Source organism: Cetorhinus maximus, chromosome 19 (assembly GCF_964194155.1).
Source record: "Cetorhinus maximus chromosome 19, sCetMax3.hap1.1, whole genome shotgun sequence".
Classification (NCBI taxonomy): Eukaryota; Metazoa; Chordata; class Chondrichthyes; order Lamniformes; family Cetorhinidae; genus Cetorhinus; species Cetorhinus maximus.
In genome coordinates, this window is record NC_135897.1 from 61,976,503 (window position 1) to 61,990,982 (window position 14,480).

At 40.0% G+C, this 14,480-nt stretch overlaps 2 protein-coding genes across 4 annotated transcripts in view; one reads left to right on the forward strand and one right to left on the reverse strand.

Moving 5' to 3' along the window:
- Positions 1 to 14,480, forward strand: part of LOC144693842 (chloride channel protein 2-like) — a 597,263-nt gene that overhangs the window by 260,863 nt on the left and 321,920 nt on the right. The window contains exon 4 of one of the 2 annotated variants that reach the window (XM_078563927.1): positions 3,924 to 4,052. The exons of the other annotated variant lie outside the window; for it this stretch is intronic. Coding sequence (XP_078420053.1) covers positions 3,924 to 4,052 — 129 coding nt within the window. The remainder of the gene's footprint in view (positions 1 to 3,923; positions 4,053 to 14,480) is intronic. 2 annotated transcript variants of the gene reach the window in all.
- The window catches only part of LOC144693843 (heat shock protein beta-7-like), a 566,165-nt gene that overhangs the window by 200,790 nt on the left and 350,895 nt on the right, over positions 1 to 14,480 (reverse strand). The gene's annotated exons all lie outside the window — the stretch shown is intronic.

Below are 14,480 nucleotides of genomic sequence, written 5' to 3' on the forward strand. Positions count from 1 at the left end.
TACGTCTGTTTTTGCACCCCTACAAACAGTACCATTTAGATCATACTGGCTCTCTCCATACTGGCTTCTTCCAAAATGCATCACTTTACATGTAATCTGCATTAAATTAGATCTGCCAAGTGCCTTCAATTTCATCAATCTCTGTGTCCTGCTGAGGTCTACTATTATCCTGCTCACTATTTACTATTTTGCCAAGTTTTGTATCATCCACAAACTTTGAAATCGTATTCCCTCTACCCACTTTGCTTTCATCACCAGTTCCACTCTGCTGGAAAGAACCTTAAGGTGAGAGGCATTTGTCATGAAAATTAAAATCTAGTATTTTAAGTTATGAACAAAGTACCTTCTCTGGCTATAGTGCATTTATCAATGACTCATCCATTACAGCAGATTGGCCTCTATCAGTTTTTCAAGTTGACAGTAGCATTTCAATCTACCTTTTCAGTATTTCACAGGAAAAATTAGCTCTATTCCCTCTGGAATTGGAGGTCATCGCTCAAAGAAATCAATTGAAGGGCAAAGCTGGAGACTATTGAAACCAAACATAGCAAATGTTTATTTTCATTCGGTTAATGCTTCTGTTAAAACATCAGATAGAGGAATGTCACTTGACAGCAGTTACCACCAGTGATTATCACCATTTCATCCTTCTAAGAAGGGTCATCGTTGGCCTGAAACATTAACTCTTTCTCTCCACAGATGCTGCCTAACCTGCTGAGTATTTTCAGCATTTTCTGTTTTCATTTCATATTTCCAGTATTTTGCTTTTTTGGTTATCACCAGCCTGTTTTGAGGTTTTTAACACAAAATGTTTGAAATGTACAGCAGGCTGATTAACATCAAAAAGAAGAAGGACAGATTAATCTTTTGATGTGACCATTTACCTGTGCTCAACTCTAAGCTCTTGTTTCAATAATTTCAGCTCACCATTGCCTTTACTGAAGCTACTCAAAATATATGGGAGCATAATTTGCTGTAGCAGGGCATCTACTGCCATTAGTTGGACTTGTCCTTGCACATATAGGTTTTTAAATTCTTTTGTATGGTGTTGTTGAAACTGTGAGCTGACAACTGTGTGCAGTGAACGAAACGGGCATCTGGGGCCTGAGTGAACAAGAAAAGCAATTGTGTATCTACATAACAAATCAGATTGAAGGACTGTGAAACTGACAACACAAGGACTGAATGGTTGAATTCAATGTCAACTCAAGTACAGAAAGGGGAATAAAAAGAGAACCAAGGATTGGACTGAAAAAGAGAAAGCAATTCAGAAAAGAAAAGTAAAAATGAATTTTTAAAAACTTTTTTTTTACAATTGCCACAACAACTGAAGGAATTTAACCCTATACTTGTAAAAGTTAATTTTCAGTGCCAGAGAGGTGGTGCTATTAGTAATTAACATTAGTAATTCATCCTGTTAAAAGAGAATTTACACTGAAATTGGCCAAAGTTAACTTTGTGTTGATTTTAGTTTATATCTATTGTGCAAATACAGCAATTTCATGCCGTTCTATGCATTGTAATGTTGAGGCAGACAGCGAGATGCTGTTCTCATGAAGCTAAATGCAGTGGCGGAAACTTGAAAGACAACTTTTGGATTTTTGAGTTTAATGGAACATCTGCCCCTGGTATGAAATTCCTGAACCATATGTACATAGATAATGGTGAACATCATTCGCCTCATTGTTATTTTGGCAGCTAATTATGGCTCATGGTGTTTATTTAAAAGTTAAATCAATATAACCTTCATCCAGGTAATCCTACCTACCTCTAGCCTGATACTGGTGTGGTGTACTGATAGATGTGATAATGAGCCAGATGTGTGTTTTAAAAGGGTTCAATTCATAAATTAACAGGATGTCTGGGATTAAATTCCCAATAAAAAGATTCAGTCATGGTAAAAATTATATTGATGTTCCTGCAACCACTTTTATTTTCAAAGTTAAAATATCTGTAACTTTCCACGATGAAGGAAGTTGGTCTTGAAAAGGTCGAATTACAGTCGGCTTCAAAATGTTGGAAACTGCACCCAAAAAAGTGTCAAAAATTACATTTTGTGGGAATGTGAGAAGTTTTTTTTCTTTATTCTTTCATGGGATGTAGGCGTGGCTGGCAAGGTCAGCATTTGTTGCCCATCCCTTATTGCCCTTGAAATGAGTGGTTTGCTGGGCCATCCCTGGGGTTACCATTGACCAGAAACTGAACTGGACTAGCCACGTAAATACTGTGGCTACAAGAGCAGGTCAGAGGCGAGGAATCCTGTAGCGCGTAAATCACTCCTTGACTCCCCAAAGCCTGTCCGCCATCTACACAGCATAGGTCAGGAGTGTGGTGGAATACTCTCCACTTGCCTGAGTGAGTGCAGCTCCAACAATACTCAAGAAGCTTGACACCATCCAGGATAAAGCAATCCGCTTGATTGGCAGCCCATCCACAAACATTCACTCCCTTTACCACCGACACACAGTGACAGCAATGTGTACCATCTACAAAATGCACTGCAGGAACTCACCAAGGCTCCTTATACAGTGCCTTCCAAACCCATGACCTCTACCATCTAGACAGACAAGGGCAGCTGACACATGGGAACACCACCACCTGGAAGTCCCCCTTCATCCTGACTTGGAACTATATTGCTGTTCCTTCACTGTTGCTGGGTCAAAACCCTGTAACCCCCTAACAGCACTGTGGGTGTACCTACACCACATGGACTACAGTGGTTCAAGAAGGCAGTTCACCACTACCTTCTCAAGGGCAATTGGGGATGGGCAATAAATGCTGGCCTAGCCAGCGACACCCACATCCCATGAATGAATAAAAAAAAAATTCAGAGGGCAGTTAGGAGTCAACTTTGCTGAGAGCCTGGAGTCACATGTAGGCCAGATCGGGCAAGGATGGCAGATTTCCTTCTCTAAAGGACATTAGTGAACCAGATATGTTTTATGACAATCGATGATAGTTTCATGGTCACCACTGCTGAGATTGGCTTTCAATTCCAGATTTATTAATTGAATTTAAGTTCCACCAGCTGCCTTGGTGGGATTTGAACCCGTATCCCCAGAGCATTAGTCTGGGCCTCTGGATTACTAGTCCAGCAATATTACCACTAAACCATCATATCTCCCACCCAGCTGCCCAACATCTGGAGGCACATGCCCCCAGACTGCACAGCAAATTCAAGATGAAGGTGGATCAACACCTGCTAAAAATTTGATATTGGAGTAACAGAGGAACTCTGGGTTGTTGTCTATTCGCTACAAATTTAGACTATCCAGGTGGACTTTCTGGTCTTGTACATTTGCATGATATATAATTTGAAAATGAAGAAAGTGGAAAACAATAGAATGACCTTAAGTGTTGTAAGTACTGCAGATAAATAATATATGATCTATTATTCTAATTTGCTGGCTAAAATCATTTTAAAAAATCTCCTAAGGTTATATTACATGACAGTCATATTTCCAAAGGCCTGATTTTAAACCTCAAATGGTCTGGTTCTCTTGTTGACGAATCGGTGAGCCTGCTGCTCACCCCATTGCCCCCAAACTGACCTCCTTCCCCAGATTAAAATTAAGGTTTAAAATTTATTTAAAGCCATTAATCAATGTCATGATACTGTTCATGGAAATGTGAGCTTAAATTTGAATTGAGAATTAATTGATTGGTCAGCTAATACAATGAAAATGAGACTGCTTCTGTAAATATTTTTTGAAAGGTGACATTGAACAATTTCTTTGAGCATGCCAAACAGGGTGGCAAAACAGCAATTTGCCATTTTTAATGAAATGTTCAAAATGTATTAATAGTGTATATCACAGTATATTTTAAAAAAAAAGACTAGCATGAACAGATTTAAAGATACATTCACTGAGGCACTCCCTGGACTTCAGCTTAACGTTAATTATATTTGCTTGTTTCCACAGCTCAGAAATGGATGTACGGTGGCCTGGAGCACAATGTCTTTCTGCAGTACTTGGCCTGGGTCACTTACCCTGTTGTTCTCATAACCTTCTCAGCAGGATTTGTCCAGATCATTGCTCCACAGGCTGTAGGTATGTGCCACATTTCATAATATGGAAAATCTAAAATGTCTTGATGCTTATGCGGCAGTCATTAAAAGTAACAGCATTAACCAGTTCTATATTGTGACTTTCTTGTAAATCATTTATATTACTGAAAAGAGAGACATGTTGCCAAAGCTTTTCATCTTGCACTCACTGGGACAAAAGCAAGAAAGCCAAACTTCAAACAATAATAACAATAATAATAATAATTTATAATACAGGGACAGAATTTTTCAGTTGGCGTGTGGGGGCGAGCCCGACACGCCGATGCATAAAAAGACCCGCGATGACATCGGGCATGTATCCCGATGTCATCGTGGCGAGTTGCGATGTTTCGTTCCGCAGGCATGCGCCAGAGTCGGCTGCACGCCCGCCAATATGTAAGCGGCCTATTAAGGCCATTAAGGATCTAATTAAGGTTATTGTAATCACTGCCCATCCAACCTCAAGGTTGGCGGGCAGGTGAAAAGGCCAAGCGGCCTTCATGTTTTTTAGGAAACTTCATCCACGAGCAGGGTGAGGTTTCCTAAAGCTTTTATTAAATAAATTTTTAAAAATTTATAGAAATAAAAACATGTCCCATCTCATGTGACACCTTAATTGGCCCGTCCTCGTAAAATGGCAGCACGGCTCTGCAACCGGCCCCACCTGCTCTCGCCGAGCCCGCCCGCTGCCTGAAAAATACAGGCCCAGAAGAAGAGGGATGCTGATTGGCATGTCAAATCTGATTGGCTAAGGCATTGCCATGAAGAAAGCAAAAGGGAATTTTTGTTTGCAGGGAACAGGTCCCTGTGTATGAATGTATGTCACTTTTAACAAGCATAAATGAGCTACATTACAAGCTCGACTGTTATCTTAAATTGGTTGTTTATGTAGCTATTAGCTCATTCAGGATTGTTCAGCAAGTGCTGCCCAATTGCAGAATCACATCTAACAGTAGATGTTTTGTCCAATTTAAAATGTTAATTGAGGGATTAATATTGGCAAGGATACCAGGTATAACTCCCCTGCTTTCTTTGAAATAGTGCCATGAGATTTTTTACATCCACCCAAGCAGATAAATGGAGTTATGCTCATTTTTTTGCATTGATATTGGCCCAGTGTTTGCTGCAGTAATAATGGTGAGATTGTTGGTGCTTGCTGTTATTATAGGATAAAGCTGACAGCAACTTCTGGCATCCACACATGTGCAGTTAAATGTAGAACTCCAGGAATTGCTGTCAGAGGCACACTGCTCCTTCACAGACTTCAGTGTTGCACTCTTTGCAGATGGAACCTGCACAGAGATCACAGTATGACACAAATTTAGGCTAAATTAGTTATTATTCTCACACTAAAGACAAATTAAAACATGAGAACTTCTTCACTCAGGAGGAACTGAGTTTTTGACTGTGCAATAAGTGATAAGTACTGCTGAATAACCTCTTTGACCTTGAAAAATTAATTTTAGAAATGCAGGATCTCATTCCCTCAGAAGAAAGTTAATTTTGCATTTAAAAAAAATATTTTTTGGGCTTTTGTTTTTCATTTATGTCTCTGCTTTAATCCCATCAGCATCCAAATCTCTATATGGCTTCATATTCCCTGATTGAAATATAATTTATATTTCCTAATTTTTACTTTTTTTTATTCATTCCTGGAATGTGGGCTTCTTTGCCCATCCCCAGTTGCCCTTGAGAAGATGGTGGTGAGCTGCCTTCTTGAACTGCTGCAGTCCATGTGGTATAGGTACACCCACAGTGCTGTTAGTAAGGGAGTTCCAGGATTTTGACCCAGTGATAGTGAAGGAGTGGCGATATATTTCCAAGTCAGGATGGTGAGTGACTTGGAGGGGATGTTCCCATCTATCTGCTGCCCTTGTCCTTCTAGGTGGTGGTGGTCATGGGTTTGGAAGGTGCTGTTGAAGGAGCCTTAGTGAATTTCTGCAGTGCATCTTGTAGATGGTACACACTGCTGCTACTGTACGTCAGTGGTGGAGGGAGTGAATGTTTCTGGATGTGGTGTCAATTAAGCGGACTGCTTTGCCCTGACGGTGTCCAGCTTCTTCGGTGTTGTAGGAGCTGTACTCATCCAGGCAAGTGGAGAGCATTCCATCACATTCCTGACTTGTGCTTGTAGATGGTGGACAGGCTTTGGGGAGTCAGGAGGCGAGTTATTCATCGCACGATCCCTAGCCTCTGACCTGCTCTTGTAGCCACAGTATTTATGTGGCTAGTCCAGTTCAGTTTCTGGTCAATGGTAACCCCCCAGGATGTTGATAGTGGGGGATTCAGTGATGGTAATGCTATTAAACATCAAGGGGTGATGGTTGGATTCTCTCTTGTTGGAGATGGCCATTGCCTGACACCTATGTGGCGCAAATGTTACTTGCCACTTGTCAGCCCAAGCCTGGATATTGTCCAGGTCTTGCTGCATTTGGACATGGACTGCTTCAGTATCTGAGGAGCCGCGAATGGTGCTGAACATTGTGCAATCATCAGCCACTTCTGACTTTATGATGGAAGGAAGGTCATTGATGAAGCAGGTGAAGATGGCTGGGCCTAGGACACTACCCTGAGGAAATCCTGCAGTAACGTCCTGGAGTTGAGATGACTGACCTCCAACAACCACAACCATTTTCCTTTGTGCTAGGTATGACTCCAACCAGCGGAGAGTTTTTCCCCTGATTCCCATTGACTCCAGTTTTGCTAGGGCTCCTTGGTGCTACACTCGGTCAAATGCTGCCCTGATGTGAATGGCAGTCACTCTCACCTCACCCCGGGAGTTCAGCTCTTTTGTCCATGTTTGAACCAAGGCTGTAAAGGGGTCAGGAGCTGAGTGGCCCTGGTGGAACCCAAACTGTACATCAGTGTGCAGGTTATTGCTAAGCAAGTGCTGCTTGAGATCATTGTTGATGACCCCTTCCATTACTGATGATTGAGAGTAGACTGATGGGGCAGTAATTGGCCGGGTTGGATATTTCCTTTTTGTGTACAGGGCATACCTGGGCAATTTTCCACATAGCCAGGTAGATACCAGTGTTGTAGCTGTACTGGAACTGCTTGGCTAGGGGCAGAGCAAGTTCTGGAGCATAAGTCTTCTAGACTTGTGCTCCAGAACTTGCCGCGCCCCTAGCCAAGCTGTTCCAGTACAGCTTTGAGTTTGAGTCTCATTAAGAGTTTTTCAATGTGATTGGTTGATGAGCTTCCTTGCTTAGAGATACCACAGTTCCACTGTAGAGGGCGCCACATTGAATCAGATATGCAAGAAGTAGAAATTTCCACTGACAAGCCCACAGAAAATTTCTGGGCAACTATTCACGAGGTGAACAGCAAGTGCCATTCCTTTGATGCATACAGCAAAATCTGAGCCAATATAACCGGTTTCATGAATGTAATTATGAAAGCATAAACACGGCCTTTTTCTGTGCTGTGGACCTCTATGACAGCTCTCCTTTGTTTCAATGGGCCTGTGATCTCTGAACAATCATTCATTATAAATATCGCCCCAAACATCTTGATGCTGGCACAATGCTGAGGTTGATTCAATTACAGTATAATGGTCCATAGCTAGAATGGGAACTGCGACTGCTCTTCCCCCTCTGCACCCAAAAAAAAGTTTTACATCCTGCCTTAATGGAAATCAATACACAAAGCAGAATATATAATCTTGCCAACTCCAAAAAAGAAAAGGCTTTGGAGATCATAGGAGTAATTTGATTTTCAGATCTTAACCCTGAAGGCCAAAAGTTGTTTGGTTAACTTGCATAAAACTCAACAATATGACCTATCACTGTCCTGTCTCACCATTCAGTCATTTTTTTTAAGGAAATGATAAGTTAGTTAATGTTGGCTGACAGGTTTCAGTGCCATGGTTTGTGAGAACTTTACAAATAACCAACATGGGGACTTGGATATTCCCAGTACCTGCTGGCAATCTAAGATTGAAGCTTTCCAGGCACATGTAATAACATTCTGATATAAACTTAAGTTGGCTTTTGTACACTGACATGTTTGAGTGCACTTACAAGCAGAAGCTGTGTGAAACTTGAGTATTGGTGTAACAATTGTATTAATCAACACACATTGACATGGATTGATGAGAAATGGGTTTGCATCATGATTTGGTGATCTCAGCTGACACATTAGAGGAGACCCTGTTTAAAAAAAAAAGAGGTGCCTTTTCCATAGGAAAGGAGGGAAAACTGAGAGAGAACTAACTCTTCTACATATTTTAGCACTGCTTCACAGAACGCACTTTACATGGCCCAGCAGTGGAATGATTAACCATTTTCATGAAGGAAATGACGAATGCAAATAGAAGCAGAGTAATTTACCTTTTACCTTGTATGTTTTCGCTGGGCCACCAGTAATCCTGTTAAGACTGTTCAGTTTCACTGGGCAGAAAATCAGAATTGCACCAGTGTTCTAAATACTTAATAGGTGTCTGCCTGTTTTGGAGGGGTATGCTGGTCACCTAAATCAAGGTCCATTCAAAAATTGCATCAGGAAGGCTCGGGCAGCAAGTTGGTGGTAAACTATTAAAAGCAAATCTGTCTTGCTACTGCCCCATTGAGGCTGAAAGAGGGAGACATGTGGGACCAAAGCTGCAGCCTATATTTTTCTCTGTATAGCTGTTAGAGATGACAAGTGGGGGGTGGGGGCGGGGTGGGTGAGGAGTGCTTTCTCTGCTAATAAATCAAATTGAAGTGGTTCAAGTATTTCAAAAATGACACACGTCCAAAGGAATAACATGTGACCTTCCACCTTCGATTGTTTAATTACAAATTCAACTCCACATTCCACTCAATTCCAGCTCTGAATCAGGCAGAGATTGTAATATGTCCTGGAGGGTGGGGAAGAGGCAAATCAGACAGGAATGTCCTGTTTGGGCAGTGCCATATGTTCCTAACAGCCAGCCCAATGCCATTTGCTGGAGCCTGGAAATGGGCAGCTTACCTTCTCAGGGGCAGAGAGGTGCACACACGTGGCTGATTCTGAAAATTGCATGTTGACGTAGCACCAAATGGCACTTGTGCTAAACTAATTTCCGTCGTATGAAGTCAAATCGCTGCATAACTAGGAAAAGTTGATTGCTTTTTAAAATGTGATTCATGCATAATCACGCACAGACACTCGTCTGATATAGACGTTTCTTAGAACATTGTCAAAAATTAAAGAGGTAGGTTTATGCTGTGGATCAGGGTGTTTGGATCCAAACTTCGACATTATTTTAATCATGTGAATCACTGAAAGACAACCATCCTGATTGAGTTATTGCTTCCTGTCTGTCCAGCATACCCTGCATTACCAGCCTATTCCTCTTTTCCCACTTGTTCTATCACCAGAATTTCATAAGCCTTCTACCATACTTTGTCCCATAAACACACCACATACCTAAAAGTCTGATTAACTTTGAAAGAAAACATTACTTTAAAAAAGAAAATGGTGAACTATAGTAATAGGACTGGACTTCATTCAACAAATCTCCTACTTTATCTTGGCTAAATAACTTATCCAATAACAAATCCACTACTTCTTTAAGAACACTGCCATTCAAGCAGCACTCAAAATCATTACATTTCAACATATAAGATTGGTGTTGATTTTTTTCTGTGCCAAGGTTATTAATTGTTCTGTCCTTACATACATATGCAACCCACCTACTATACCCATTCTTTGAGGGTCAGTAGGCACCTTCCTCCAGGCTTCCACCGTTCATGATCTGATTGTTCGAGTGTCTGTAAGAATAACCAATCATGCTCCACTTCATGTTGAAAAACACCAGGCTTCTGCAATACGCAACCTTCACCTCCAACAACACAGCTGTAAGCAAACCATCAGTGCACTTATTGGCCATTGCTTCACTTTTGAGGCTGGGTGAATTGTGAACTAAATTGTGTGTCACTGCATTAAATCCAAATCCCATTCCAGGTAAGTGAAAATGCTTAAAATAATTGTAAAAATATTATTCCCATTTGACTGTGCTCCCTGGGTATTGCTTCTGCTCTCCTAGGGAGGTACTGGAGTGTGGATATAATTGTTTTGTATTTGTTGCAGCGAGTTAATGAAGTGAAGCTGTTTGTAAACACAAGGACATGAATGCCAATTATGCTTCTGACACACAGCACAAGAACGTTGCAAATTATTATTGGGTTTGAGCTCAAGATATTTTTCTGGAATGTTTCTATTTCTACAGCACTTTGGTGATTCATTAATCTCAAATGCACAGCCATATTGTTTACTTGCCATTGTCACAGTGCGTGACTGATGAAGAGTGGCAGCCCAGGGTCTTGCTCGAATGATGTATTATTGATCGTATTAGGAAAAGAAATGAAAATTGAATCTTAATAATACAGTTTATGTGATTTGTACTGAATGTTCCATTAAGCAAGTGGTTAGATTAGCAGAGGCTCTTTGCCACAATCTACATTAACAAAACGTGTTGTCTATAAATTCCAAACCTGTTGAATAGTGTGCTACTGAAAATTAACTGTTATATGAAGTGACAGGAACACACCACGTGCGATACATTTAATTAGAAAACTGTAAATTAAAAAGGAGAGCTTGGAAATGCTGGAAATCAGAATTAAAATCAGAAAATAAACAGCATTTCAGTCAGCATCTGTTAAGCGAAAAGACAGTTATGATGTGTACCCTTCAACGATACAGTTAATGACGGGTGCACACTCGTAATGTCATAACCTATTTTTTCTCTTTACAGATGCGAACAGACCTAATTATTTGTTGCTTCATTTTGCTTTTGTAATTGTTTGTTGTGCTCACTTACTTTTGATAGAGTAAGATTATTACGGAATGGCTTTTGGTGCATGGTTACAAGGCTATTTGGTGTGGCTGGCGCTCTCTTTAATATGCTGAACAGGGCACAGGCATAACAACCCTTCCTGATTGATATCACTACAATGCTTGGGTAAATTGGAAAATTGCTTATTTTGTGAAAACATATAAAGTGAAATTTGGCACTCAAAAGTAATCATGCCCATCAAGTAATCTGTGCAGTGTTAACTTATTCACATCCAGATACTAGTTAACTGAAACTGAATGCACCACCATTTAGACCAGCTTATAACTGAAATTTGCTAATGTAAAGTTTTTGTGTCAGTAAACTGTAGTTAACTTAATACAAACTAATGGTTAACTCTTGTTTTCCAATTGTCTGTTGAAATGTATTTTGAGATATTTAATGAGTGGATTATTTCCTAATAATCAACGGAGCATTATTTCTCAAGAATCCCTTAATGAGTATGATTTTGCTACATGTTTAAATGATATACAGTGCATTGTCCATTAGTATCTGACATGATGTCCCCTGACTGCAAAAACAAAAGGGAAAATTCTCCTCTTTGCGTCTGAGTTTCTATAGGGCATTAGTTTCATCCTCCCTTCGCTATCTACCCCATCCCTGACACATTCTCCTAGGTCAGGACTCATTTACGGATGCAAAACGGGCTCCCAGTAGGAGCGGGGTGGCACTAGGAAGAGGCAGTAAGTGGGCAAAGAAAGGAAAATCAACTGGAAACCTGGGCCTGACTCCCACACCACCCTATAATTGCAGTGGTGGGGAAAGAGGAAGCTGTCCTGGTCAGGGCTGGGGGAGGAAATCTCAGTTGGGGTGGTGCCTTGCTTGTCGGTTTTGCCAGCTGAATTTTGTCAGATTCTCTGTTGCGATTCTACCTATTTTGGGCAGGATCACTCAGAAGAATTTCTCCCATTAGACTAAAAGCTGCATGAAACTACACTCTGAAATTCAGCAAATCTTAAGAATAAAGGTCCTGTGACTGTCACAGCCTAATAAAAATTCTTCCCACTCATATTATAGTTTAAAAACATTCTTGGGTACAGTTGTCATGAGAGTTTACTCATCCACATTATATGTACAGCCCTAAAAATAACATTTATAATCTAACGAAAATGCACAAATTCAACAATTCAGATAAAATCTTGGCTTGCCAGTAGCACATCCTATCTTACAATTGCCTCAGTTGTCTTTCTCATACACAGTCTGCAATTGCATCTAACCAGACTCTTAGGCAGCCTACATAAACCTCATTCAGTCTTATGCTTTAAGGCCTTTGCCCCAAATGCGGCAGAGCTTTAAATGCAATTTTTTCCTCTCCCCCTCCCCCACAAAACAACGTTACAGAAAACAAAGTAGCTGTGGCCATGTCTTGTGACTTTACATGACCTCCCCAATATTTTACATCACGCTTAGCTGTCATCTTTGCCTTGGCCTTGTAGCCTAATAGAATCCATCATTCAGCAGTCAAACATAGCTCTGCAAAACATAGCTAGGCTATGCCCTCACTCGCTCGGTGACAGGACATTCCTGTCAACTGGCATTAACTTATATCAGAAATGTCACTATTTTTCCCTTCTATCTTTATGATGAGTATCGCTGCATTTTTCTACATTAAAAGTGCCACATAAATGTAGATTTTTGTTTATTTGCCCTAACCAATGAATTGCTTTCGAAGTTTTCAAAATTACTATTCTTATTCTGACAAATGCATCAACCAAATATACCAAGCAAAGGTCCCCAAAAATGAAATGAACAACTAGTCAATCTGGCTTCCTTGTGTTGTTGGCTAGGAAAGAAATGTTGGAAAGGATGGTGGGAGAGCAATCTGTTCTTTGAATAGTTCAATGGCAAGCTTCACATCAAGCATATGATATCTGAAATCTGCTGGAGTGTGAACATTTTCAAAGACTTTCGTGGAACAGAGAGAGCTCAAAAAAAGAGAGAACATGATGATGTCTCCTGTAATACAAACTTTCACAGGGCCTTAGGGAATGGCAAGATCTAGAAATAAAGATTCCTATGGAAGTCAGCAAGTCAAGTATTGATTGAGCTGGTTTTGAAATATTATAAATACATATTCATGGTTGAATTGCTTGATGGTAAAAGAAGACTTGAAGAACAAGGAAAATCAGCAAGTGCCAGAGCCAGATTGTTCACATCTGCCATTTTGTCACCAATCATCTCTGCAGGGCCTAGAACACTTACTCGCATCCATCCCATATAGTAACACCTCCACTTTGCCAGCACCAAAGGTTTTGGATATTTCAGCACTCCACGATTTGCCCACAAACTGACTCATATTTATTTTATTAGTCTCTTTTTTTGACAAGTTTGAAAGAGGAAGGTAAATTCATTGATGTCATACTCCCAACAAAAAATGTGTATGATGGTAATATAGAACACAACGTCTATTCTGTCCTCTTTAGAATTAAGATGAGCCAACTCGGAAAGCAGGACAGTGAATTTACACAACACTTTTATTTACAACCTTGTGGCTATATTCCATTAAATTTGAGCTTTTTCTTTGATAAGGTCCCAGTTCCAAGTCCAATTTTCCAAAATATCCTCTGTGATCAGTGAAGCGTCATGTTGTCCTGCATTGACTTACATGTTGACAGCTAAAGAACCAACGACTAAAAGTATGAGGATGTTGAAAAGGGCTTGTATCCACAGAAATCAGTATTTTTCAAGAAAATGTTGTCTAAATGCCAGAGAAAGCTAGGTCAAAATGCCATCTGTGGGTTTTTCAGAGAAATTTTAGGCTGACTTGTTTTATAGCAAATAATGAGTTGTTGGCTAATAAAAGGAAATTCTAATTAGGACTTTAATTTAGAAGTCAATTTTTCATATTAGCCATGCATCAGTGCAATAATATTGTATGTAGATAATTGGAGAATTTTGTTATAAAAAGGGATGGGAGTTAGAATTGATAATCCAAGCAGCTTCAACTTCATCCTCTGAGAAATAATGAGATTTGCAAAACATATTCTGAGATAATGACAAGCAATGGATTTTTTTTAACTACATAATTTCTTTTAATTGGAGGTAATTTTACATGAGCTAATAACTTATTGTATAGCATTTTACCAGCACCCTTCAAAACTATTTCCAGTTGCAGAAAGGTTGTTTAGCAGAGGGCACAGATTTAAGGTAATTGGTAAAAGAATGGGAGGTTAATTGAAGAGTATTTTTTTAAGACAGCTGTTATGATCTGAAGGGGTAGTGAAAGCAGGTTCAAAATCACTTGCACAAGGGAATTGAGTAAATATTTGAATGGGAAACTGTTGGCTTGTGTATGGGGGAAGGGAATGAGTCTAATTGAATGGCTCTTTCAAAGTACCAGCAGAAGTACAATGACCAAATGGCTTGTTTCTGTGCTGTATCATTTTATGATTCTAAAATGTGATTCTTGTCAATACCGGTGGTGCCTTAATATTAATGCAACTATTATTTTCTTTAAAATTCAAGTATTAGCTTGGATCAAAGGCAGTATTATTGTGTCTTAAGGTTATGGATTAAACCTTCATTGCAGGACTTGAGCACATAGTCTAGGTTAACACTTTAATGCAGCACCGAGGGAGTTCTGCATTATCATATTGGTACCACATTTCATATGTG